The 27105-nt window shown below is 42.0% G+C and overlaps 1 protein-coding gene and 6 non-coding genes across 7 annotated transcripts; 4 read left to right on the top strand and 3 right to left on the bottom strand.

Annotated features, from left to right (window-relative positions):
- Window positions 1–651: 651 nt before the first annotated feature.
- Window positions 652–746, top strand: trnai-uau (transfer RNA isoleucine (anticodon UAU)). Its single transcript has 2 exons — window positions 652–689; window positions 711–746. It is a non-coding gene; the product is annotated as a tRNA-Ile (tRNA).
- Window positions 747–1238: 492 nt separating this feature from the next.
- Window positions 1239–1310, bottom strand: trnaw-cca (transfer RNA tryptophan (anticodon CCA)). Its single transcript has one exon. It is a non-coding gene; the product is annotated as a tRNA-Trp (tRNA).
- Window positions 1311–2724: 1414 nt separating this feature from the next.
- trnai-uau (transfer RNA isoleucine (anticodon UAU)) lies at window positions 2725–2819 on the top strand. The gene is made up of 2 exons: window positions 2725–2762; window positions 2784–2819. It is a non-coding gene; the product is annotated as a tRNA-Ile (tRNA).
- Window positions 2820–3337: 518 nt separating this feature from the next.
- Window positions 3338–3409, bottom strand: trnaw-cca (transfer RNA tryptophan (anticodon CCA)). Its single transcript has one exon. It is a non-coding gene; the product is annotated as a tRNA-Trp (tRNA).
- Window positions 3410–4823: 1414 nt separating this feature from the next.
- Window positions 4824–4918, top strand: trnai-uau (transfer RNA isoleucine (anticodon UAU)). The gene is made up of 2 exons: window positions 4824–4861; window positions 4883–4918. It is a non-coding gene; the product is annotated as a tRNA-Ile (tRNA).
- Window positions 4919–5436: 518 nt separating this feature from the next.
- Window positions 5437–5508, bottom strand: trnaw-cca (transfer RNA tryptophan (anticodon CCA)). The gene has a single exon. It is a non-coding gene; the product is annotated as a tRNA-Trp (tRNA).
- A 7558-nt stretch (window positions 5509–13066) lies between these two features.
- Window positions 13067–25774, top strand: LOC136711329 (GTPase IMAP family member 4-like). The gene is made up of 3 exons (XM_066687493.1): window positions 13067–13171; window positions 24902–25031; window positions 25155–25774. Exons 1-3 carry the CDS (start codon window positions 13067–13069, stop codon window positions 25772–25774), a joined length of 855 nt encoding a protein of 284 aa, XP_066543590.1.
- The last annotated feature ends 1331 nt before the right edge of the window (window positions 25775–27105 follow it).

The raw sequence follows: 27105 nt of genomic DNA, 5'->3' as shown, positions 1-27105 counted from the left end.
TTACTTCCACGTTTTGCCTCTTTTGTAAAATGCAAAGTGAATCGAATGAAAATGAAAAGATTATTTGAACGTTTCATCTGTGTTGCTGAGGAATTCAAGAAGCAGCAAGATTGGACTCGCAGCGATGGAGATGGAGGTTTTGGAATCACTGTCACTCCAGTGGAAAGCCTGAAAAGCACTACTTTGCAGCAGTGCCAGTCGTGTAGTGGTATCATACAAGATTCCCATTCTTGTGACTCGCGTTCGATTCCCAGCTGGTGCACCCGACATGCTGCGCTTCCCCTCTTGTTTCCCCACACTGGTACTTGAATCGTGTGGTTAGGTCCATACCTTACTCATAAATTGAGTATGGAAAGATGGCCTGGATTTTGAACAGTCTATGTATGGCTTCGTGTCAAGGTGAAGAGCTGACTTGTGAATTTCTGTGACTGTTCATCCCATTAACTTTCATCCATTTTCTAGCACACAGTTTCTCAGGAAAGTCAATCTTGTCCACATATCTTTCCTTCACAAATTGGGCTAATGTGGAACACTAGGAACACTGGCATTCGACATGGTAAACATGGATGCATGTCAATCTACCAACTTCCCTTGGCTTTCTTGTGACTCAGTGGGACGCGGCTATACATCCTTTCTTGGACCAGTTTTCTGGCTCTAGTGGCGCAATCGGTTAGCGCACGGTACTTATAGAGCAGTACGCAGCCCGTGTCATGCCGAGGTTGTGAGTTCAAGCCTCACCTAGAGCAGTTAGATTTTCTGCCTGGTGTTCAATTCCATGTAATGCTACCCCAGGAAAGGTAATGGTATTGTGAAATGAAAAAGCTGCTATGTTGCATGGAGAAGCTCCCTCCGCAGTCATGAACAGGAAAGTGCATCCAACGGTTGCTTTCGCAAACATCTATGCTTTGCCAAATGGAAAAATGATGTCATTCTGGCACGCAATGCTGGCTTCACATTCATGTGGAATTTGACTTTGGTTGGCAGATCAACGGCAGCGTTGGTGGTATAGTGGCAAGCATAGCTGCCTTCCCAGCAGTTGACCTGGCTTCGATTCCCGGCCAATGCAAAACCTTTAGTTGCACATTCGCAGCGGACAGGTGGCAGCAATAGTTCAAAGTGCATGGCTACGTGTGAGTCTGGCAAAATCAGTGACATTTAGGTGCTTTGTGAATTTACGTTGCCGCTTGTGGACTTTTTATTGGAACTCTGGCGTTGGGCCTTCCCGTTGTACAAAACACTGACCCCGACGTGAATCGAACACGCACCCTTCTGATCTGGAGTCAGACGCGCTACCGTTGCGCCACGAGGTCTCAGGGTGAAAGAGTGTCCCGTGAAACAGTGGTGTTCAAAGTATGTTGATGTCCAAAGTTTGTGTGTGTTCTGTTGGGTTAGGCAGTGGAATGCTTTGATTACTACTACTAGCGAGATAGTCGCTCTATCCACGAAGCAACACTCAGCATAGCAGAGCCTATAGCTCGCTGTTAGTCCGTGTACCTCATAGGTATCACACCTGGCATCAGTGCCCAATAATTCCCTTGCTTTGACAACTGTCTGTCTATGACTTCACCTACAGACGTGGACAAGACGTGGGTTTTAGATCGTGTGTGCGTCAACATGAAGTTCGAGAGGTTCACGGTGCCGTAAACAAAACGCTCTAGCCTTTCGAGGGCACTCCAATTGGACCAGCTGTGGGTGCTTGCCATCTCGTCGTTTCTTTCACTTTTCACTTTGCATGCATACACATGTCTCTGAGAATGACGGCACAGAGTGCGTATAAGCCCTAAACGAGAACGAGTGATTAATCCCAGGCTCCCGATTTCTTCACTACTTCCTAAGTTAAAAGACGGCCTGGAGATGCCAAGGATTGAACGCGGGGACCTCATACATGCACTCTACCACAGAGCTACATCCCCACCGGCGAGAGGCTGCTCGCAAACCTTGTATCTCCTTCCAAAAAAAACACTCAAACTGTCATTTCTACACTCTCAAAGCACTGGGAAGTCCGTTTCATTGATTTTCATGTCGTAACTTTAAACCCACGCATGACCCAATGTCCGGATGAAGCTGGTTCAGTTACTTCCACGTTTTGCCTCTTTTGTAAAATGCAAAGTGAATCGAATGAAAATGAAAAGATTGTTTGAACGTTTCATCTGTGTTGCTGAGGAATTCAAGAAGCAGCAAGATTGGACTCGCAGCGATGGAGATGGAGGTTTTGGAATCACTGTCACTCCAGTGGAAAGCCTGAAAAGCGCTACTTTGCAGCAGTGCCAGTCGTGTAGTGGTATCATACAAGATTCCCATTCTTGTGACTCGCGTTCGATTCCCGGCTGGTGCACCCGACATGCTGCGCTTCCCCTCTTGTTTCCCCACACTGGTACTTGAATCGTGTGGTTAGGTCCATACCTTACTCATAAATTGAGTATGGAAAGATGGCCTGGATTTTGAACAGTCTATGTATGGCTTCGTGTCAAGGTGAAGAGCTGACTTGTGAATTTCTGTGACTGTTCATCCCATTAACTTTCATCCATTTTCTAGCACACAGTTTCTCAGGAAAGTCAATCTTGTCCACATATCTTTCCTTCACAAATTGGGCTAATGTGGAACACTAGGAACACTGTAATTCGAAATGGTAAACATGGATGCATGTCAATCTACCAACTTCTCTTGGCTTTCTTGTGACTCAGTGGGACGCGGCTATACATCCTTTCTTGAGCAAGTTTTCTGGCTCTAGTGGCGCAATCGGTTAGCGCACGGTACTTATAGAGCAGTACGCAGCCCGTGTCATGCCGAGGTTGTGAGTTCAAGCCTCACCTAGAGCAGTTATCTTTTCTGCCTGGTGTTCAATTCCATGTAATGCTTCCCCAGGAAAGGTAATGGTATTGTGAAATGAAAAAGCTGCTATGTTGCATGGAGAAGCTCCCTCCGCAGTCATGAACAGGAAAGTGCATCCAACGGTTGCTTTCGCAAACATCTATGCTTTGCCAAGTGGGAAAATGAAGTCATTCTGGCACGCAATGCTGGCTTCACATTCATGTGGAATTTGACTTTGGTTGGCAGATCAACGGCAGCGTTGGTGTTATAGTGGCAAGCATAGCTGCCTTCCCAGCAGTTGACCTGGCTTCGATTCCCGGCCAATGCAAAACCTTTAGTTGCACATTCGCAGCGGACAGGTGGCAGCAATAGTTCAAAGTGCATGGCTACGTAGATCCCTTTGTTCCTAATGGCAAGTGTGAGTCTGGCAAAATCAGTGACATTTAGGTGCTTTGTGAATTTACGTTGCCGCTTGTGGACTTTTTATTGGAACTCTGGCGTTGGGCCTTCCCGTTGTACAAAACACTGACCCCGACGTGAATCGAACACGCACCCTTCTGATCTGGAGTCAGACGCGCTACCGTTGCGCCACGAGGTCTCAGGGCGAAAGAGTGTCCCGTGAAACAGTGGTGTTCAAAGTATGTTGATGTCCAAAGTTTGTGTGTGTTCTGTTGGGTTAGGCAGTGGAATGCTTTGATTACTACTACTAGCGAGATAGTCGCTCTATCCAAGATGCAACACTCAGCATAGCAGAGCCTATAGCTCGCTGTTAGTCCGTGTACCTCATAGGTATCACACCTGGCATCAGTGCCCAATAATTCCCTTGCTTTGACAACTGTCTGTCTATGACTTCACCTACAGACGTGGACAAGACGTGGGTTTTAGATCGTATGTGCGTCAACATGAAGTTCGAGAGGTTCACGGTGCCGTAAACAAAACGCTCTAGCCTTTCGAGGGCACTCCAATTGGACCAGCTGTGGGTGCTTGCCATCTCGTCGTTTCTTTCACTTTTCACTTTGCATGCATACACATGTCTCTGAGAATGACGGCACAGAGTGCGTATAAGCCCTAAACGAGAACGAGTGATTAATCCCAGGCTCCCGATTTCTTCACTACTTCCTAAGTTAAAAGACGGCCTGGAGATGCCAAGGATTGAACGCGGGGACCTCATACATGCACTCTACCACAGAGCTACATCCCCACCAGCGAGAGGCTGCTCGCAAACCTTGTATCTCCTTCCAAAAAAAACACTCAAACTGTCATTTCTACACTCTCAAAGCACTGGGAAGTCCGTTTCATTGATTTTCATGTCGTAACTTTAAACCCACGCATGACCCAATGTCCGGATGAAGCTGGTTCAGTTACTTCCACGTTTTGCCTCTTTTGTAAAATGCAAAGTGAATCGAATGAAAATGAAAAGATTGTTTGAACGTTTCATCTGTGTTGCTGAGGAATTCAAGAAGCAGCAAGATTGGACTCGCAGCGATGGAGATGGAGGTTTTGGAATCACTGTCACTCCAGTGGAAAGCCTGAAAAGCGCTACTTTGCAGCAGTGCCAGTTGTGTAGTGGTATCATACAAGATTCCCATTCTTGTGACTCGCGTTCGATTCCCGGCTGGTGCACCCGACATGCTGCGCTTCCCCTCTTGTTTCACCACACTGGTACTTGAATCGTGTGGTTAGGTCCATACCTTACTCATAAATTGAGTATGGAAAGATGGCCTGGATTTTGAACAGTCTATGTATGGCTTCGTGTCAAGGTGAAGAGCTGACTTGTGAATTTCTGTGACTGTTCATCCCATTAACTTTCATCCGTTTTCTAGCACACAGTTTCTCAGGAAAGTCAATCTTGTCCACATATCTTTCCTTCACAAATTGGGCTAATGTGGAACACTAGGAACACTGGCATTCGACATGGTAAACATGGATGCATGTCAATCTACCAACTTCCCTTGGCTTTCTTGTGACTCAGTGGGACGCGGCTATACATCCTTTCTTGGACCAGTTTTCTGGCTCTAGTGGCGCAATCGGTTAGCGCACGGTACTTATAGAGCAGTACGCAGCCCGTGTCATGCCGAGGTTGTGAGTTCAAGCCTCACCTAGAGCAGTTAGCTTTTCTGCCTGGTGTTCAATTCCATGTAATGCTACCCCAGGAAAGGTAATGGTATTGTGAAATGAAAAAGCTGCTATGTTGCATGGAGAAGCTCCCTCCGCAGTCATGAACAGGAAAGTGCATCCAACGGTTGCTTTCGCAAACATCTATGCTTTGCCAAATGGAAAAATGATGTCATTCTGGAACGCAATGCTGGCTTCACATTCATGTGGAATTTGACTTTGGTTGGCAGATCAACGGCAGCGTTGGTGGTATAGTGGCAAGCATAGCTGCCTTCCCAGCAGTTGACCTGGCTTTGATTCCCGGCCAATGCAAAACCTTTAGTTGCACATTCGCTGCGCACAGGTGGCAGCAATAGTTCAAAGTGCATGGCTACGTAGATCCCTTTGTTCCTAATGGCAAGTGTGAGTCTGGCAAAATCAGTGACATTTAGGTGCTTTGTGAATTTACGTTGCCGCTTGTGGACTTTTTATTGGAACTCTGGCGTTGGGCCTTCCCGTTGTACAAAACACTGACCCCGACGTGAATCGAACACGCACCCTTCTGATCTGGAGTCAGACGCGCTACCGTTGCGCCACGAGGTCTCAGGGCAAAAGAGTGTCCCGTAAAACAGTGGTGTTCAAAGTATGTTGATGTCCAAAGTTTGTGTGTGTTCTGTTGGGTTAGGCAGTGGAATGCTTTGATTACTACTACTAGCGAGATAGTCGCTCTATCCACGAAGCAACACTCAGCATAGCAGAGCCTATAGCTCGCTGTTAGTCCGTGTACCTCATAGGTATCACACCTGGCATCAGTGCCCAATAATTCCCTTGCTTTGACAACTGTCTGTCTATGACTTCACCTACAGACGTGGACAAGACGTGGGTTTTAGATCGTATGTGCGTCAACATGAAGTTCGAGAGGTTCACGGTGCCGTAAACAAAACGCTCTAGCCTTTCGAGGGCACTCCAATTGGACCAGCTGTGGGTGCTTGCCATCTCGTCGTTTCTTTCACTTTTCACTTTGCATGCATACACATGTCTCTGAGAATGACGGCACAGAGTGCGTATAAGCCCTAAACGAGAACGAGTGATTAATCCCAGGCTCCCGATTTCTTCACTACTTCCTATGTTAAAAGACGGCCTGGAGATGCCAAAATTGAACGCGGGGACCTCATACATGCACTCTACCACAGAGCTACATCCCCACCGGCGAGAGGCTGCTCGCAAACCTTGTATCTCCTTCCAAAAAAAACACTCAAACTGTCATTTCTACACTCTCAAAGCACTGGGAAGTCCGTTTCATTGATTTTCATGTCGTAACTTTAAACCCACGCATGACCCAATGTCCGGATGAAGCTGGTTCAGTTACTTCCACGTTTTGCCTCTTTTGTAAAATGCAAAGTGAATCGAATGAAAATGAAAAGATTGTTTGAACGTTTCATCTGTGTTGCTGCGGAATTCAAGAAGCAACAAGATTGGACTCACAGCGATGGCACCGAAAACCAAAACAGAGCGGTACACCGGAGAACATGCTATCAGCAGCTCTGGCACCGCACATAGCCCAACCCAGGGCTTAGTTATGGAGACGGTGTGCGACTCCGTATCCTGGCCTGTTCCCTTTTACTGTCTGGGGTCGGCTTTGCAGCCCACCGAGATGCAGTTTTTAGGGCCTCTATTTGTTGCCTGAGATACTCATTTTCAACGTCACGTGATCTGAGTTCTCCCCTAAGCTCCTGATTACTCTCTTTGTTTCTTCACTGTCCCTTTTAAAATGTCTGACCTCGCCTTCAAGTATCTCCATTTTTAAAGTACCCTTATATTTCTCCATGACGGTTTTGTGAAGACGCGCTTCCAAAACATCACGATCCTTGACAGCTATCCTCTTATTTTCCGCTGCTTTATCCCTGTCATTTTGCAGATCTTTTACTTGACTCACAATTGTTTTAAATTATTCTTGACATTCTCTTAATTCATTTCTTAATTGCTCCCTTTGTTCAATTAAATCCTCTCTTTCAGCATCCAGTATAATTACTTGATTTCCACAAGCCTCTAGTCTTCCTTCGAGTTCTAAAGCCATTCCATGCAGTTCGGCTCTTTCGTCTTTCACTTTCGCATACTTTTCTCCTAGCTTTTTCAATTTTTCAAATTTACTTATGCTCAAATCCACTAGCCTTGAGCTCGCAAGCGCTAAGCTAGACATAACCTTCACAACATCTATCGCCTCTTCTTTTTCGAGTTGTGTCGTAGTGTCATTCAACAACTGAGTTCGACGCGACTCTACTTCATCGAAGTCCAAACCGCCTAGGCTTTCAATGTATTCGGAGATCTCAATCCCTGATACTTTCATAATCAATGCTTCACATGGGGACATTTGGGTCGTCATTGTTTTTGGTTATTCAGTAACAACCCAACCAAACAGTAAGAGATTAATCACTTAATGACTCTAATGCCAAAACTTAGAATATCAACAATTTACCACAAGTAACTAAATAGACTTAACCTTTTGTGACTTTGGAAAACATACACATACCACGTGGGCAGTTCTAGAGTGCCCTCTAGAGTACAAACAGTGTATCGTGCCTACAAAAGTTTTCTTGTTTCAAAACATTGGAATCTGGATTTCTGGACAAAGCTATCCAATAAATATTACAGAAACTAGTTCATTTCAGTCTAAGATTCCTCACACGTTGCACCAATTATGTAGCGTAAGGTACACTTATACAATTCAATTAAAGAAGTGAATTTATAGTATCACCTTATCACGAATCCTGGAATCTTGTAGAACTCAATTTCTGTAATAATTGGACGCAGACACCAATTCCAAAGATATAAATTGTCAAATTTATTCAAAACAAAGACTAAATGTAGCACTACACTAATTATACAAACGGGAAAAATTAATTAAAATTCAACTCTAGATCAACAAATCAAAGACAAATCACTTCCGTGACCAAATCAAAGACCATGGGATCGCATATGATAACACACAAATCGTTCAACAAAAAAGGTTATAAACACATTGACTACAAAACCGGTTAGTAAGACGAAGGTGAGTCTCTCATTAGTATTGTTAGTCAGACATTAAATAACTACGCAGGTTAGTATTTATGTCAGGTAACTTCTCGTTATATATATATCAGTCTCATTTACGTTTAGGTGCCGAGAAAGATCCTATCATTACTTGTTACCACAATTTCCCTTAACTGATTATTATTCAATGTTTAAGGATAGGCAGGGCCACCAATAATCTAATGTCTATTAACTTGTGTCAATTTCAGACTAAACAGTTAAACAGGAATGAGAAGATTTTTCTCGGCGTTGACAGATTTTATTTCTAAAATTATCAACAAAACAGTTTAATGCAACACACATTTATATTTAAGAAAACTAAATGATATTACACATTCTAGACTTATGAATCACAGATTAACATTTCTAATTGATTTCTCAAATGTCATGAATCACAAACTCCAAACTGTTAAACTTATCTGAACTTCGTCGCAGAGAGGCCTCTCTGGCTTCGGGCTCAGATAACAGCACACGGCACGAGGTCCGTGTGGTTGGAACAAAGGCAGTCCGGTTCGGCTTTGTCCAAGAACTTCCACTCAGTCGATGCACCTGGAAATTGGGGTTTCGCGAATGTAGAGTCTTTTCCAAACAGATTTTCCACTGGTTTGAAGGCTCCAAGGTTGTGCACAAAATCTTCTTTGTAAGCAGGGTTTCCACCGTAGTTACTTGAAGACAAAGTCTTTGAGGAAAGCAGGTCCCTGTTTGTTCCAAGGGTCAAGTTTCTTAAGACTCAATAGCTATTTAAATGACTGACACTTTCGTATACAGTCGACTTAGTCAATTGTCCAGCTGTAAAACTCCACTGATCAGGTGGGCACAGGCGGGCATGCGCAGTCTGTAAAGTTCTTTATTTAATAAAGTCCTTTAAAAGAATTCTTCGTACGGCTCAATCTCCTTCTCCCAGTTTAACTCTTCTGTTGCTGGCAAAGATTTGGTTGGTTTCTGGTTCCGGTTTGGGCAACAGAGCTACAGGTTGAGCTGTGGCAGCGAGTTTCTGGTTCAGGTGAGAGAGAAAGAGAGAGAGAGACAGGCCGTGCGCTGTTCTTTATAGTCTGTCAGATCAATAGGTGATTGGTTCTTGAGTTTTTGAGATTGGATTTCGGTTTCAGCCCCCAGTGTCCTATTGGAGTGGGCTTGATTTATGACTGATGTCAATGCATGCCATCTTTTGGAAATGCCAGTTGGCCCGGGTTCGTAGCTCTATGTCGGGATTTCGGCTCTCGTCCACTTCAAAGAGTTTTTATCACCTACAGGCCCCTTTCTCCAGACATCTCATAGCAGGATTCCAAACTATTTGGCCTCTTCTCGGTGCCATCCTCACCAAAACTGTCACTTTGACGCAAACTAGTTCCAAGCTGATGAGCTAAGGAAATCTGATAACTTTGGGGGGGAGAGGTCTTCTTTAGATCAGTGCTTCAGCTCAGAGCCCAAATGCTCTTATCAAAATACACCCAACATAACGCTACAACGGTAACCCCTCCCCGAGTGAGACAGCAGGGAGAGCATGGTCCGGCAGGACCGCAAACAACTCAAAAGAGTTGAGAATACCCTGGCCGAGAGCGGCACGCAGCGAGGCACCGAAAACCAAATCTGAGCGGGACACCGGAGAACATGCTATCAGCAGCTCTGGCACCGCACATAGCTGTTCTACCTCCCTCTGAGGGAGATATCAACAAGCGACAATCATACCCCTACGCCAACAAGCCAACCGAAGGAGCGACGTTACAAGTCCTCCATGGCAAGGGCGTACCTGCTTGAAGCAGACTGGGAAACTGTTAAGGTACAACCACTTCACCAGAAGTAAGCCCTTCAGGTTCCCTGGACTAGGATAACCCAGCACCGTCAGTGCAGGATGGTGGATCCTCCGCAGGAGATGAGCTCGGTTTATTTCTGCTACAGCACACAGTTTTATACATGTCAGAAGTCCGTTTCAGGGCAGGACATATTACAGATTTAGTTGCTAGGCAGACATGGAATGTGTCCAATATTATAACCCCTAACACACTCGACAGTTTCGGTTGACATATCTGCACGGTTTGCCTAGCAGTAGATGACGTGGGACTCTATCTTATTTCTGGTTTGTCTGAAGAGCAGCATGTATATTGTTTATGTTGTCAGCTCTGAGCTGTTCCTCAAAATATAATATAAATATAGGGAGATTGTGGTTTGACATTTCCAAAATAGAGGTGAGGGGATGGCCGTGAGTTCAAGTGTCTAGACTTTCACGGAAATAGTTATGCGCGAGTATGTTATTTATGTTATTTCTGCAATAATGACAAATTTCAGCCCCCCTTGCCACGGCAACGTTTCCAGTGAGATATGACAATGTTAACTCTGCAACTTCTGTTAAAGGCTAATCCTACAATAAGAATACAATACAATGAGTTACATGGTTACAGTAGGTTAAATAATCAGTATGCCTACCAGACTTAACTATCCCCAACAGTTAGTATATCAATATGTTATAGAAAAATCATTGTACTCTGTTCTTCCAACATGCAGAGTATTATACAGTGGGTATATACAATACATAGGGGGCAATTTACCCCAACAGTTGCCCTCTTTAATGAAACATGAACATGTTACATTAATTCTGTAAATTTGCGTTAGATATAAAAAGACATTTTGGACATGTTAATCACAAAGTAAGCCCTCTTGATCAGATGCTGTAAACACAGCAGTTTCCACCACCTCTGAGGCTTTATTTCCTTGTCATACATTTGATCTTTTAGAGGCACAGTTCTCATTCCATGGTCCCAGTCGGTAATTTGAAGAAACTACTTCTTCTTGAAGTAGTATTGTCCTTAAGGGTATCCCAAAATTTGTTAATGTCTCTGGTGATTGTTCCTTCATTGTGGTCCATCGGCGCTCATCAAGTGGCCGGCAAGACCGAGACGATTTCCAGTGTTCATTACGTGTTATTTCTTCATTGTTTCAGCAGTTGAGCCCGGTGGGCATCGAAGCGCTTAGGGTTCAGAGTGTCTATGGATGAAGACACCAAGTGAGCCAAACACGCACATATACAGGGACCAAGGCACAATAAGAGCAAAATTATAATTATGCAGGGTACAGCAACACTTGATCAACACAAAACAAACAGAGAAAAATGAATATTCCAAGAATAAAAGCAGTCCTCGGGCCTATAAGAGCACCAAGGTTTCCTAGGGAGCCACTTATCCAGCTCCACAGAGACCACTCCGGGGTCTGGTGAATTTTAGTTACTTAGTTACTTCTCTACGAATGTGATCTGTAAGATCATGAATCTCTTCAGAGTTGTCAGGTATATAGGTACAAATTCTTTACCAATGAGCGCACACACCCTCCACTTGCTATCAGAGAGAAATCTTTTAAAACAACTTAGTGCATATGGCAACCATTTCAGCTGTTACGTTATCAACAGAGTCAGCAGTTTTATCATACATCTTCAACTGTGAGAGGGACGGGGATCATGATATATTCAAGTCTTTTAGTAAACTGATAGGACAGTTGGAGATCGGTGTTCTCTCTCGTCAGGGAGGTGGAGCAGCTGTTATTTGTCCGCTGTTATTTGCCCGCCGTGGGACAGTGGTTGAGTTGCTGGCATTCAATCGAGCTGGATCGCTCCAGTAGAGCTGTCAGTGCAATGATCAGAAGGGTGAGGCCGACCCCAGCCATCATCAGGATTCAGTGCTGTTTCTCGATTGGGGTTATAGGTGTTTGTTCTGGTCAGGTGGCTTTGTCGTTTCACCGTTCATTCTACCAGTGAAGCTTATATTGAGAGACCTATGTAGAGAGAAGCGAGGCTGGGACGAAGACATCCAAGATGCCTGAAGACCTGAAGCAGCTTTTCAGCTTTAATGTTAGCAGATGTATCAAGCCTACAAGTTTTGGCACCACAAAGACGGCACAGCTACATCACTTTTCTGATGCCAGTGAGGACGGCTATGGAACAGCAACCTACCTCCTGCTGATGAATAAAAAAGGCAAGAAGCATTGTTCCTTTCTGATGGGAAAATACAGAGTAGCGCCACTGAAACAGTTCACTATTCCCAGAATGGAGTTGACAGCAGCAGTCTTTGCAGTCAAAGTTGACAAAATGCTGAGGCAAGAGCTACAAGTTCCATTTGAAGAGTCTACCTTCTGGACAGATTGTACTGCAGTTTTGAAGTACATAGAGAATGAAACCACACGTTTCAAGACTTTTGTGGTCAACAGAATTGCTATTATCTGTGAGGCTACAGAACCAAACCAGTGGAGGTATGTCAACACCTCAGTGAACCCAGCAGATCAGGCCTTCAAAGGTTTGAAAGCTGAACACTTCATTAACAGTGAAAACTTGATACAGGGACCGAGTTTCCTGTTGAAAGAAGAAAGTGAATGGCCAAAAAGACCAGATCAACTGAGTCAAGTTCCAGAGGATGACGTCGGGATCAAAAAATCTGTCACAATCAATCTCATTAATAAAGAGGAGAATTCTGATGCACTAAACAAACTAATCAATTACTACTCAAAATGGCATCAGCTGAAGAAAGCAGTTGCATGGTTTCTCCAACTGAAAGAAATGTTGTCTCACCTGAGTGGTAAAAGAAAAGAGTTTCAAGTTACAATCAGTCAGTCTGAGAGTGACCCTGACAAACAGAAAGCTTTGCTCCAGCAGCAAATGCAGAAATATAAAGTAACACTAGATAAGAAGCCGCTTACAGTGGAAAACTTGGCCCAAGCTGCAACTGAGCTAATCTGCTTCAGCCAGAGACTAAAGTATCCAGAAGAAATCAAAGTCTTGCAGAAAAAGAACACGCATGTTAAGAGAAGTAGCCATATCTACAAGTTGGATCCTATTCTGCAAGATGGAATACTGAGAGTAGGTGGATGGCTAAGTGGATCTGCTATGCCAGAAGAGACTAAACACCCAGTTATTCTGTCTAAAGATCTTTGTGTTCCCACTCTCATTCTTCAACATATCCACAGAGAAGTTGGACATAGTGGACGGAATCATATGCTCACAAAGCTACGGCAGAAGTACTGGATTCCTCAAGCTAATTCGGCAGTGAGAAGAATTCACTCAGAATGCATAGTCTACAAAAGACTTCATGCCAGAGCTGGAAAGCAGAAAATGGCAGACCTGCCAGAGGACCGTCTGTTACCAGACAAACCCCCCTTTACAAATATCGGAGTAGATTACTTTGGACCCTTCGAAGTCAAGAGAGGACGCAGCCTGGTGAAGAGATACGGTGTTCTTTTCACCTGTCTGACTATTAGAGCAGTTCACCTTGAAGTTGCTCACTCTTTAGATACTGATTATTTTATTAACGCTCTGCATCACTTCATCAGCAGAAGAGGACAGGTGACCATCATGCGTTCTGACAATGGCACTAATTTTGTCGGAGCAGAGAGGGAGCTGCATGAAGCTATTGAGGATTTGAATCAGACCAAGATACATGAAGTCATGACACAAAAAGGAGTGAAGTGGATTTTCAACCCACCCACTGCTTCTCACCATGGAGGAGTATGGGAAAGACAAATTCGCACTGTAAGGAAGATATTAGGTTCAGTGCTCAAGCAACAAACATTGGATGACGAGAATCTTCAGACGATCCTGTGTGAAGTTGAATCCATCATCAATGATTGACCGATCACTAAGACATCAGATGACCCCAATGACCTTGAAGCTTTGACACCTAATCATCTGTTGTTACTGAAAACACAACCAGTTATTCCTCCAGGTGTGATTAAGAAGGAAGATCAATACATGCAACATAGATGGAGACAAGTTCAATACATCGCTGATCTATTCTGGACAAGATGAACACGTGAATACTTACCTATTCTACAAGAATGTCAGAAATGGTCCAGACCACAGAGGAACCTCGAGCCAGGAGACATTGTTCTGATTGTGGACGATTCCGCTCCTTGGAATTCTTGGATGATGGGAAAAGTCATCAAAACCATGCCAGACTCTAGCGGTACAGTCTGCCGCGTCACTGTGAAAACTAAGCTCAGCAACCTGGAGAGACCAATCACTAAACTCTGTCTGCTACAAGAGGCAGCATGATCACTGAAAAAAAAGAAAAAAAAGACATTGAAGAGATGTTGTCAACAAGTGAAAAAGGAAAACAAGGACTATTAGTTATTAGTTTAAGTTTTTGTATTGTTGTTTATGTCTCTAGTCTGAGTTTTGAGTATAATTGTTATGCTTCCCGCCTAACCAATTAGGGGCCGGAAATGTAAGAGCCATAATTCAAGAAAAAAATTATTTTCTAAATCAGTATTATTATATAGGTGTATACTGGTGAATGTTAAAAATGTATACTGTATATTTAGATAATTTAGGAACACTCTATTAAATGCTCCATTAGTTTAGTCTGCCTGACGTCATATGCCTTGTCATCAGTGTTGAATTATTAGGAAAGAAGGAGTCTATGGAACAATACAGTTTTTGACCATGTGAAAACATTTTTTTTATATTGTCTTTATTTTCAAGTAAACAGTCAAACGAAGAACCTTGTAGATTATTTTTTATTCGCGTCAGACTCATTGCTTCACATAGACAACTGTGATTGCATTTTGTAAGAAAGCTGCTCCACTACAGGTTTACAAACAACTAATAACCATTATTAGATTAACAATACTTTTATAAAGGAAACAAACAGCTCCGTTGCGACTATAGGATTAGATGCATTATAATCAGAAAGACAAAATTATTAGACTTGCATAATTATAAACAGAAGACCAAATACACTATAGATGACTCGTTTTATGTTTGCACTCGCATAATGTGCGGCTCCTTTTTAAAACAGTTGTGTGACTTAAATGAAAAACAAAGTTGGATAAAACGCAATAGTTTTACATATGAACAACACACATATCATTGTCAAGGCAGAAACACTGCATTTACATGTAAAAATAATTACAATCAGTGTATAGGTTACATAAACATGAACAAAACGAATAATAAAATAAACTTCACACAATAAACTGTGTAAACTGGTGTATACATCAGAATACACATATCTTAACAGATGTATAAAACATAAATAACCAGTTAAAACTGAAATATGGCATTATGCATGTGAAAGCACTTAAAAATTACTCAATGCTGAAAATGCGCATTTCAACACAAGAATGCCTTACACTAATACAAAAATGATTAGCATTCATGATCAACACGATTATAACTTTCGCAATACATTCATTACAAAGCCCAGATTTTCGGCAGTATTATATTCAGTATAGACCACATCAACTGGAAGTTTGACAGTTGGAGAAGTATTTATAATTTATTAATCTTGAGGAGTTTACAGCTGAAACACCATGTATGTATTTAACTCAAATATTTAGTAACATGTAAGAACACACATACGCAGAAACAGCTCTGGAAAAAATTAAGAAACCGCTAAACATTGATTTCTGAACTTGGAGTGGTCTCAATTTTTCCAGACCTGTATTTTGAATTGCATTTAAGTGGCGGTTCTAGTGTTAAAAAAAGCTAAAAGTAGGAGGGTTTTGATTTAACTCTTCTATTGGCGTTATTGCATTTGCTATGAACCAACAAGTCTTGTAGATTTTTACTCGTTTGATAGGCAGGTATAATTTTGTTGAGTTTTTTTTGTTGCTGGTTCTCCTGTTTTTTCTGTTTTTTTTTTTTTTTTCGATGTGATTGTTGGAAAATTGGAATTAGGTGGTTATTAAGGGGCTGAATTGTTTTGTTATCTTTAGTTTTCAAAATTATAAGTATCTTTTATGTTGTTCTTAGTGATGTATTTGTGATCCTGCAACCTTTGTAAAATGCTTTTGATTTAAACTTCTGAGTCTAGGTAAACAGGGTGTTCAAGTAGCTTATAGCGTTCTGTATTGTGTAATTATCTATTGGTTATGAGATCTAAAATATTAGGATCTAGTTGTGTGTTTGGTTCCCAATTAGATTTTGTTAAAAAAAGGAATAGTTTCTTCTCTTCATTTTCAAAAAAATCAGCAATTTTTTATGGTAGATCTGGACATCTGCTTTCAAGCCAATTGAATAGGATATTTCGGGGGTTGGTATAAATGATAACCCCTTACTCAAAAGATTAACTTGATACAAATTTAACTTATAATTTTTAGAAAGATTTAAAATATGGGATTAGTCTGTTTAAAGTTTGGTGCAAATGTTTCAATATTTTATTTGCAGTTTCAAATGTCCAATGTATCTGATCTGATCATGTTTGAAAGTGTCTTGGATCAATAGTGTTGCTATAGGAAAGAGTGCTTTGTTGACTAATAGGTTCTAAGTTTTCAGAAACGTGTATAACTGGTATTTTAATTTGTGCATTGGGAAATGTATCAATGGCTTTTTTATACATTTTTGGCAAATGTTTAAGAGCCGTTTCTCTTACTTTTTGGTCCCTATTATTTATGCCAAATGATAAAACCACATGTTGTGTATCAGTATTTACTTGCATTTGTTCAAGGAGATTAGTCACATGAGAAAATGTGGCTCCAGGAAAGCACTCAATATGTAATTGGGGATTTGTGTGTTGCACAAATACACTAAGATTAGAATCCCCCAGGAAGAGTACAGGTTTGGAGTAGGGGTGTAAGATAATATCGCTTCACGTGACTATCGAGATATTATGTTTGGCGAGACTGCATCGATTCTCAAAAACAAAACACTATATTGATATATATATTTTTTTCATACAAGATTCATGTCAGTGGTTTTTTTTTGGGTTTATACCCCGACCGCTAGATACTAGCAGTCTTATGATAATACTATTGATGTTGATACAGAACAATGGAAAAATAACTACTTTTATCTGTCTTCACAGGGGACAACAATTAATATTTCTCACATTCATCCCACAGGTCCCCTACACAAATGCCATGACACACCAAATGACACATTGTCCCCTCTCGCATTGGCCTCCGCTCTTAGTGGAGCAGCCCAGATACCGTCCTCATGACCACTGATACCAGTGTCTGTGTGGATGGACAGGAAGGGGGGCGGGGCAGAGTGCGAATTATACAATGACAATCAGGGGGGTCAGCAGTGTAAAGCAGTGGTGGGCAACCTAAATTAATCAGTGGGCCGCAAGTGCTAGCTGGGGGTGAGTTGTGCTGACGGTGTTTCGTTTAGGGATGCGGGGTATTCCGACAGTGTTTCCATCACGCAAGCGCTAGGGCTGCACGGTTAATCGAATTTTGATCGAAATTGTGATATGGACATGTGCAATATCCATATCACAATGGTCTGCGATTTTCACCCTTGCACCCTCCATTAATACAACCAAAGCTAAACCCTATTACGGTGCCTGCATCCAATGAAATGCGGTAGACTCGGTTCGCACTCTAGTGGCTGACCAATCACGAGCCGACTCTTTTACTCACTACATGCCAGCCACGTACACTTCGACAAATGTACATGCTGTTGCTGTGAGGAAAGAAAATACTTCCGAATGGAAAAATTAGTGCTGCTGAGGAGAGCGTTAATTTAGTGCCAAAGAAGGGTGCATCTTCTGTAGTATGGGAGTATTTTGGATTCAAATCAATGGATGTCACTCAAAGAAACGTGTTGTGCAAAACATGCCATCGTGCTGTGGCGACAACCAGAGGAAATACGACGGATTTGTTTAATCATTTGAAAAACAACCATCGTACAATTGCATGGTTAAAAAAGTGACAGACAGCAGTAAAGCACATCAGTCAGTGCCAGCCAAACAGAAATTACTAAGTGATGCATTTTCAAGTGTCACGCCTTATGAATAAACATCCAAAAGACACGAAGAAATAACAGCAGCTATAACACATATATAATCACATAGCCAATTACATGGTACCTATTTACACAGTAGGCAAGGAAGGTTTCAAGAAGCTGATTAACAAACTGGACAGAAGATACAATATTCTATCACATAATTATTTCTCTCAAGTCGCAATCCCTAACTTATAAGACAAAACAAAACAACAGGTTGAAACAGAACTTCAACAAGTTGGTTATTACGCTACAACTACAGACATTTGGTCTAGTGGAACAACCGAACCCTACATTAGTTTCACTGCGCATTTTATTGATGAAGAGTTTCAACTTCAAAGTCGTTGCCTCCAAACCTCATACTTTCCCGAGGATCATACGGGAGAAAATATTGCTATGGGTTTGAGAGAGGCTTTAACCAAGTGGGTCCTGAATGAAGAGAAACAAGTCTGCATAACTACTGACAACAGTACAAACGTAGTAAAGGCAATCAAATTGAATGGGTGGACGAGACTACAATGTTTTGGACACAGGCTACACCTTGCCATCTGTAAGTGTTTTAAAAGCAGTTTGAATTATTATTTCACGGTGGCTTTCCTTTGCAGAACATGTAATCGATCTAAACATTGTATTGAAATTTTACATTATACTTTTTTACATGTTTGAACAACTTAAGATTATTACAGCTGTATACTTTTAAGACCCAGTTTAAAACAGGAAGCACATTTATGTGTATTAGTTTGCCTAGTAACATTTTTTCAATTAGGCTATTCTACCAAAAAAGGTTTTCTTTTTTAAAAATAATAATAACCAGGAGTTTGTAAAGATAATTATGTTCAATAAAACAATGTTGGAAAATAAGACTAATTTTGTTTTTATGCCGTTTTCATTAATTTTGTATGATCTTATTGTAGAAGGGTGTTTATCAACTCTGTTTTCATAAACGTTGTACCTAAATGTGTAAAAACCGCAATTCATTATCGTAATTATTATTATTATTATTATTATTATTATTATTATTATTATTATTATTTCTTGGCAGATGCCCTTATCCAGGGCGACTTACAACATAAGTGCAAAACAAAGTGCAAAAATAGTTAAGTACAAGGCATCAATCATTACAAATTCAATTTAACTAAAACATAGTAATTCAATATACATTTTACAAATTCCAATTTACAATTTACACAAGTACAGTAAGTGAGGTCCTACATCCTGGACAGTAAAAGCTAAGTGCTGTCAAGATGTAGGGTCACAGTCAAGAGCTACGGGAAAGGGAGCAAGAAGGAAAACAATCAAAAGCACAAGGAGCATAATCAAACTGTGAAGTGCTATCTAGCAGGGATAGAGGACTAATATTACAAGTACTGTCGGAAAAGATGCGTCTTGAGTAAGCGCCGAAATGAGATCAAGGACTCTGCTGTTTTGACTTCGGTGGGCAGGAGCGGCTCTGGAGGAAGGAGAGTGGAGAGGAGGCAGAGTTAGTCTTCTGGCACTGGAGGAGCGCAGTGGTCTGGAGGGGATGTATGGAGAGACGAGTGACTGAAGGTAGCTTGGTGCAGTGTGGTCAAGACAGCGGTAGGTGAGGGTCAAAGTCTTGAACTGAATGTGTGCCGCTATTGGGAGCCAGTGGAGGGAGCAGAGCAGTGGAGTAGCGTGTGTGAATCGTGGCAGAGAGAGCATTGGACTCAAGCAGAACCATATTATGGTGAAAGTAATATTACATTATTTGTCATTTAGCTGATGCCCTTATCCAGAGCAACTTACATTTGTACCCATTTATACAGCTGGACATTTTACTGGAGCAATCTAAGTGAAGTACCTTGCTCAAGGGTACAGCACTGCCCCACCCAGGATTTGGGCCCACAACCTTCCAGTTATGAGTCCTTAGCCACTACTCCACAGTAGAAAGATAGATATAGAAACTAACTCTGTTTATTCCAACAGGAGGGTGGCAATATCCAGGTGTCTCAATTATTTAAATTATAGAAGGTATATAACTCCATAATTCCTTTTCAGGTGCTGAAAATAACATAATTGTATATTTCAGGAAAATAGGAGAAAGGTCTGAAGAAAACGTTAAAAGCAAAATCTGATACATTGATAAAGGAATTGCTATTTATGAAAAAAATGAAAGTGAAAATATAGGTCCATAAATATTTGAACAGTGACAGAATTGTCATCATTTTGGAAACAATCAATATGTGCTTTAAGTGTAGACTTTCATCTTTAATTTGAGGGTAGTTACATCTTGACTGTTTCCTTTCAAATCCATTGTGGTGGCGTACAAACCCAAAATGACAATTGTGTCTCTGTCCAATTATTTATGGTCCTAAGTGTATATGAAAAGCTCAATAAATAATAAGCACGTTGTAAAAGAGTAAATATCAATCCTTCTTGAATAATTTAAAAAATGTATAGAAATCTATAGGTTTGGTGAAAGGACACAGTTCTGAGCAGTAGATGTTTGACTAGGCCCCCACCACGGCCTGATGTATGGACCATTGGAGAAGTGGATTCAAGGTAGAGCTGCTGCAGAGAGAGGCACTTAAGACAGGGCCAGGAGGGCATCATTGAAGAGAGAGGGACAAGCCCCTCAGCAGTGTTACTGGGTCACTCAGCTCTGCCCGGTTGAATGTTTACCACAGTAATTTCACAATGTTCCTATGGTTTTAGCATGGTTATACCACGTGTTTGCTGCTTTGCTATGGCTTTTCATGGTAACACAATATCACATCATGGTTTATATCACAGTTAAATTCTTTATGAATGGATTCAACACAAGTTTACAAAAAAGAAAAACAGCAATCCATGTACATACTACATTACCATTCTAGTCACAGCCACAAGCAAAGCAATTACCTGTATTACACAATATTATCAAATACAGTAAAGTGCTGTATTCCATAAGATCTAAAAATATTAAAAGGTTTATGCTCAACACACTTAGAACATTGAACAGAATTAAATATATTCTAAAGAGAAAATACATTATTAATCCAGCTAGGAGAGAAATCAGCAGCATAAACTACAACAGCTACACCTGCTATTATTTCTTCTGTAGTGGTCCATAACTGCTACTACTACTAATAATTCTGTAGTAGAACAGTACTGGTACTACTAACAATACGTCTGTAATAAGTAAGTTAACAGCAGATAAACTACCCTAAATAATCAGCTCCGCTCTCGTTAACAGCAATGTTGGACTGTGGACAGGGAGCAGCAGCAGCAGGTCTGCACATCTGGAGGAAACAATTAAATGCCTGCCTCACAGCTGATATCTGAACTCCTCTGGGTTGCTGCAGGGATGTATTACTGAGCCTCTGGAGATCTGGAGCCACATTGAGGACCACCTAAGGACAGTGTGTTTGAAGGGTAGGGTGAACCCCATAAAAACAGAGAGAGAAGAGACATTTGTTCTCTGGAGGGAAAACAGAACAATAGTGAGAAAAAATACATAAAAGACATAAAGAAAAGATTGATTGAGAGATTGCAAGCATTGGCAATTCCTCTTCCCTTGTTGGTGGGTTATTGGTCTATGTTTCTGTATTCTTAATCAGTAAATTAAATAGACATAAATATATATATAGACAGGTGACAAATTAAAGCAAAACCAATATAAAGTGTCTCAGGAAGGTGTTGGGCCACCAAGAGCTGCCAGAACAGCTTCAGTGCTCTTGGCACAGATTCTACGAGTCTCTGGACTCTACTGGAGGGATGGAACACCATTCTTCCAAAAGATATTCCCTCATTTGGGGTTTTGATGATTGTGGTGAAGAGCGCTTTTTAAATACATTGGTCCAAAATCTCCCATAGGTGTTCAATTGGGTTGAGATCTGGTGACTGCAAAGGCCATAGCATATGATTCACATCATTTCCATACTCATCAAACCATTCAGTGAGCCCTTGTGCCCTGTGGATGGGGGCATTGTCATCCTGGAAGAGATCACTCCCATCAGGATAGAAATGTTTCACTATAGCATAAAGGTGATCACTCAGATTAACTTTGTAATGATTTGCAGTGACCCTTCCCTCTAAGGGGACAAGTGAACCCACACCATGCAAGGAAAATGCCCCCCACAGCATAACAGAGCCTCCGGACCCCTCACTGTAGGGGTCAAGCAGTCAGGCCTTTACCATTCTCTTGGTGTTGCCACACATGCACTCGCCCACTTGGTGAGAACATTAGCCAGTTGAGCGTCTTTGTGACTGAAGCTCCTGCCATTCGTGCCCCAATAATGACCCCTCTTTCAAAGTCAATTTTAATTCCTTTTCTTTTTCCATCTTGATCCAAAATCGAGGTCAACTGGGCCTGCTCAGCATTTTTATACATTCCACAGAGCATGATAGGATGTTAATTGCTCAATTGTATCTTGCAGTACACCTGTTTGGATGTTCCTCCACTCATTTATTCAGGTTTTTCCTTTAATTTATCACCCGTCTGTATATATATATATATATATATATATATATATATATATATATATATATATATACAGTGAGGGAAAAAAGTATTTGATCCCCTGCTGATTTTGTACGTTTGCCCACTGACAAAGAAATGATCAGTCTATAATTTTAATGGTAGGTGTATTTTAACAGTGAGAGACACAATAACAACAAAAAAATCCAGAAAAACACATTTCAAAAAAGTTATAAATTGATTTGCAAGTTAATGAGGGAAATACATATTTGATCCCCTATCAATCAGCAAGATTTCTGGCTCCCAGGTGTCTTTTATACAGGTAACAAGCTGAGATTAGGAGCACACCTGTCCACAGAAGCAATCAATCAATCAGATTCCAAACTCTCCACCATGGCCAAGACCAAAGAGCTGTCCAAGGATGTCAGGGACAAGATTGTAGACCTACACAAGGCTGGAATGGGCTACAAGACCATCGCCAAGCAGCTTGGTGAGAAGGTGACAACAGTTGGTGCGATTATTTGCAAATGGAAGAAACACAAAATAACTGTCAGTCTCCCTCGGTCTGGGGCTCCATGCAAGATCTCACCTTATTGAGTTTCAATGATCATGAGAACAGTGAGGAATCAGCCCAGAACTACACGGGAGGATCTTGTTAATGATCTCAAGGCAGCTGGGACCATAGTCACCAAGAAAATAATTGGTAACACACTACGCCTTGAAGAACTGAAATCCTGCAGCGCCTGCAAGGCCCTCCTGCTCAAGAAAGCACATGTACAGGCCCATCTGAAGTTTTCCAACATCTGAATGATTCAGAGGAGAACTGGGTGAAAGTGTTGTGGTCAGATGAGACCAAAATCAAGCTCTTTGGCATCAACTCAACTCGCCGTGTTTGGAGGAGGAGGAATGACCCCAAGAACACCATCCCCACCGTCAAACATGGAGTTGGAAACATTATGCTTTGGGGGGGGGTTTCTGCTAAGGGGACAGGACAACTGCACCGCATCAAAGGGACGATGGACGGGGCCATGTACCATCAAATCTTGGGTGAGAACCTCCTTCCCTCAGCCAGGGCATTGAAAATGGGTCGTGGATGGGTATTACATCTGCAAAGAGGAGTGGGACAAAATCCCTCCTGGGATGTTTGCAAACCTGGTGGCCAACTGCAAGAAACGTCTGACCTCTGTGATTGCCAACTAGGGATTTGCCACCAAGAACTAAGTCGAAGGGGTCAAATACTTATTTCCCTCATTAACATGCAAATCAATTTATAACTCTTTTGAAATGCGTTTTTCTGGATTTTTTTGTTGTTATTCTGTCTCTCACTGCTAAAATACACCTACCATTAAAATTATAGACTGAACATTTCTTTGTCAGTGGGTAAACGTACAAAATCAGCAGGGGATCAAATACTTTTTTCCCTCACTGTATAATAATAATAATTCTTCTCTCTGTAAACACAGTCGGGCTTTTAAATGTATCCCAATCAGAGCAGTTTAAGATTTAGATGAACAGATTTACTTCCATAAAAAAAAATGAAATTGTTTCCACTGATTTACAACACTAGTCAACAACAACAGTCAAACATACATCATCAAAACATGTAATGGATCAGTCTAGCTGAAATTGTATATATATATATATATATATATATATACACATACACACACACACACACACACACACATCAGCCGTAACATTAGGACCACCTGCCTAATATTGTGTAAGTCCCCCTTTTGACGCCAAAACAGCCTTGACCCGTCATGGCATGGACTCCACTAGACCTCTGAAGGTGTGCTGTGGTATCTGGCACCAAGATGTTAGCAGCAGATCCTTTAAGTTGCGAGATGGGGCCTCCATGGATCAGACTTGTTTGTCCAGCACATCCCACAGATGCTCGATTGGATTGAGACCAGGCCACCTTCTTCCATTGCTCCGTGGTCCAGTTCTGATTCTCATATGCCCATTGTAGGCGCTTTTGGCAGTGGACAGGGGTCAGCATGGGCACCCTGACTGGTCTGTGGCTACGCAGACCCATACGCAACAAACTGCAATGCACTGTGTGTTCTGATACCTTTCTATCAGAACCAGCATTAACTTTTTCAGCAATTTGAGATACAGTAGCTCGTCTGTTGGATCAGACCACACGGGCCAGCCTTCGCTCCCCATATGCATCAATGAGCCTTGGCCGCCCATGACCCTGTCACCGGTTCACCGCTTTTCCTTCCTTGAACCACTTTTGATAGGTACTAACCACTGCAGACCGGGAACACCCCACAAGAGCTGCAGTTTTGGAGATGCTCTGAGCCAGTCGTCTAGTCATCACAATTTGGCCCTTGTCAAAGTCGCTCAGATCTTTACGCTTGCCCATTTTTCCTGCTTCTAGAACATCAACTTTGAGGACACAATGTTCACTTGCTGCCTAATATATCCCACCCACTGACAGGTGCCATGATAACGAGATTATCAGTGTTATTCACTTCACCTCTCAGTGCTCATAATGTTATGGCTGATATATATGGTGTATATATATAATGTCAGGTCTGCTCTCCGTACTTCCCCGATCATCCTCATCACCTGAATACTAACCAGTCTCCCTCTCTCAATAAGCAATCATCCAATTAACATTACTACATACCATGTGCACTTGTCCCAACAACCCTCTGCACTCATTGGATCTACCTTTCCCTACCAGCACCACTGACTCTGATTTAATTTCTAAAGAAGGATAAAACCTGTATTTCTTCTTTCTGATGGAGGAGAGACAGACTGCTTCCTATGTGCCAAACTGTCTCTCATAGCTGAGGATTGTGCTGCTGGGGGGGAGAGTGGATGGTAAGAGTTCATCAGGAAACACCATCCTGGGAAGAGAGGAGTTTAAGACCGGGAGAGGGACCGAGACTGTAATTGAGGAGTGCAAGAAGAGCCAAGGTGAAGTAGCTGGGAGGAAGGTCACTGTGGTCGACACACCGGGCTGGGCTTGGAATTCTGTATGGGACACTCCAGAGTGTGTTGAACAGGAGATTGTGCACAGTGTGTCTCTGTGTCCCCCAGGACCTCATGCTATCCTCCTGGTGTTTCCTGTGGGTTTTATCAAGGAGACACATAGGAAATCAGTGGAGGAACACATGAAGCTTCTCAGTCAGAAAGTCTGGAGAAACACAATATTGCTGTTTACCTGGGGGGACCTACTGGGAGACACAACCATTGAGCAGCACATTGAAAAATGGGAGGCCCTCCAGTGGCTTGTAGAGAAATGTGGGAATAGGTATCATGTTCTCAGAGGTGATTGCACTCAGGTCACAGAGCTCCTGGAGAAAATAGAGGAGATGGTGGAAGTAAATGACGAGAACTACTTCAGTATTGAGATATACCAATATTGGGAAAAACAGATCAGGAAGGAAGTGAAGGAGATACTGAAGGAAAAAAAGCAACAGATCTTACGAGAGCAGGAGGAGTTGAAGACAAAGCACCAGATTGAGCTGAAGGAGAGGGAGAGAATGAGAGAGGAAATACAGAAACTAAATGGGAAGATAAGGAAGCTGCAAGAGAGAGTAGAGGAGATGCAGGATAGGCTGGGTAATGAGAATGATGAACAGAGCAGGAGAGAGCTAGAGGGAGAGCTGAGGAAAGAGCAGCAGAAGAGAGATAGGCTGGAGAGGAAGAGGAAGTAGCAAGAGAAAAAACTGAGGGAGCTAGAGGAGAGACAGAGAGCAGAGATAAGGGCAGTCAGGCAGCGCTACAGGGTGAAGGCCAGGGAAGAGGTAGAGAGATGCAGGGAGCGGGTGCAGCACTATATTAAGTCTGCAGCAGTAGCACTGGGCACAGCGATAGGGGCCATAGCAGGAGCACTAAGAGAACCATTAGGAGCGGCAGCAGGAACTGTTGTAGGAGCTGTAGCAGGAGCTCATGTAGGAGCTGTAGTGGGAGGACAGCAGCTGTGAGAGCTCATTCCTACACACTCTGTGTAAAATGGACACAGCTGTACAGACCTCTACAAAGACATCCCCCCATGTCAAGTGGACACAGTGGAAGTTAAAGATCCCCCCTGTAAGAATATGGGCATTGTATTTTTTTTCAGATACACTGATTGGCAAAGAATGGCCCTGGACCAACCCCCACCCCCCCAATGGCTTTAGGATTAATTGACCAAGCCAACCCCTCTTGCTTTATTATGCTGTAAATTGGCAAATTGGAGGTAAATGTGTTTGTTTGGGTTATTTGAAAATAAATCTTCAATGCTAATTGGGTACTTTGGTATGAGGCCTTACAGTATAAAAGACGAGGTTTAGAGGAAGTCACACTACTGATCAATCTGATGCTTAGACTAGTAAGTAAATGTGTTCATGATACCAGGAATCTTAGTATATAACAAGGGGTTAATAGTATATTACTGCTATTGTATCTTGGTAAGAACATTAAATGATTATCCTTTGAGTTTGAGGAGTGTTGGTTTCTCAAAGTGTATCACGTACAAATCTAATAAGAAATCATTTTCGTGGTTAATATTATTTCTTACACCCCTCTCTGTGTATTGTTTTATGTGTAGTGGTCTCAGCCCACTGCACGTTTTTCCACATTGCTTACTTTGATTATATACACGTATTTCACATTTGCATGGTTTAATTTGTGTTCTCCCCGCCAGTGCAGTGTTTAATTGAATAATTGAATAGAGTATTTAAAGCCCCTGTGTCCAGTTACAGGGTGGCCACTCCCGGGACAGTGCAGGTGAGAGGACGGACAGAGCAGAGGCAGTGGGGAGCGAGTTGCAAGTACGGAAAAAGGAAAACATGTTCTAGTTTTAATAATCCTCATTGCTGACTTTGTATTTTAATTGATTTTAAAGAACATAATAAACCATCTATATTAAAAAAACATCTGGCTGCTCTTTCCCACAAAGCCACTCCCCGCAGTGGGGTTGTTTCCCAACACACAAACCACACAATTTTCTCAGATGAAAAATAATGTATTGTCAATACTGTCTTTTTTGTTTAATGCAGCAGTC

This window comes from Amia ocellicauda, chromosome 16 (genome assembly GCF_036373705.1).
Source record: "Amia ocellicauda isolate fAmiCal2 chromosome 16, fAmiCal2.hap1, whole genome shotgun sequence".
Classification (NCBI taxonomy): Eukaryota; Metazoa; Chordata; class Actinopteri; order Amiiformes; family Amiidae; genus Amia; species Amia ocellicauda.
This window is presented reverse-complemented; position numbering and strand designations above follow the sequence as displayed.

Bases quoted from the DNA above. Each gene is read 5' to 3' on its own strand.
- LOC136711329 (XM_066687493.1), top strand. From the start codon at position 13,067: ATGGCAGACCTGCCAGAGGACCGTCTGTTACCAGACAAACCCCCCTTT. The intron at 13,172-24,901 runs GTGAAGAGATAC...TGTCTCTCATAG, and splicing joins TCAAGAGAGGACGCAGCCTG to CTGAGGATTGTGCTGCTGGG. The intron at 25,032-25,154 runs GTGAAGTAGCTG...TGTGTCCCCCAG, and splicing joins GGAGTGCAAGAAGAGCCAAG to GACCTCATGCTATCCTCCTG.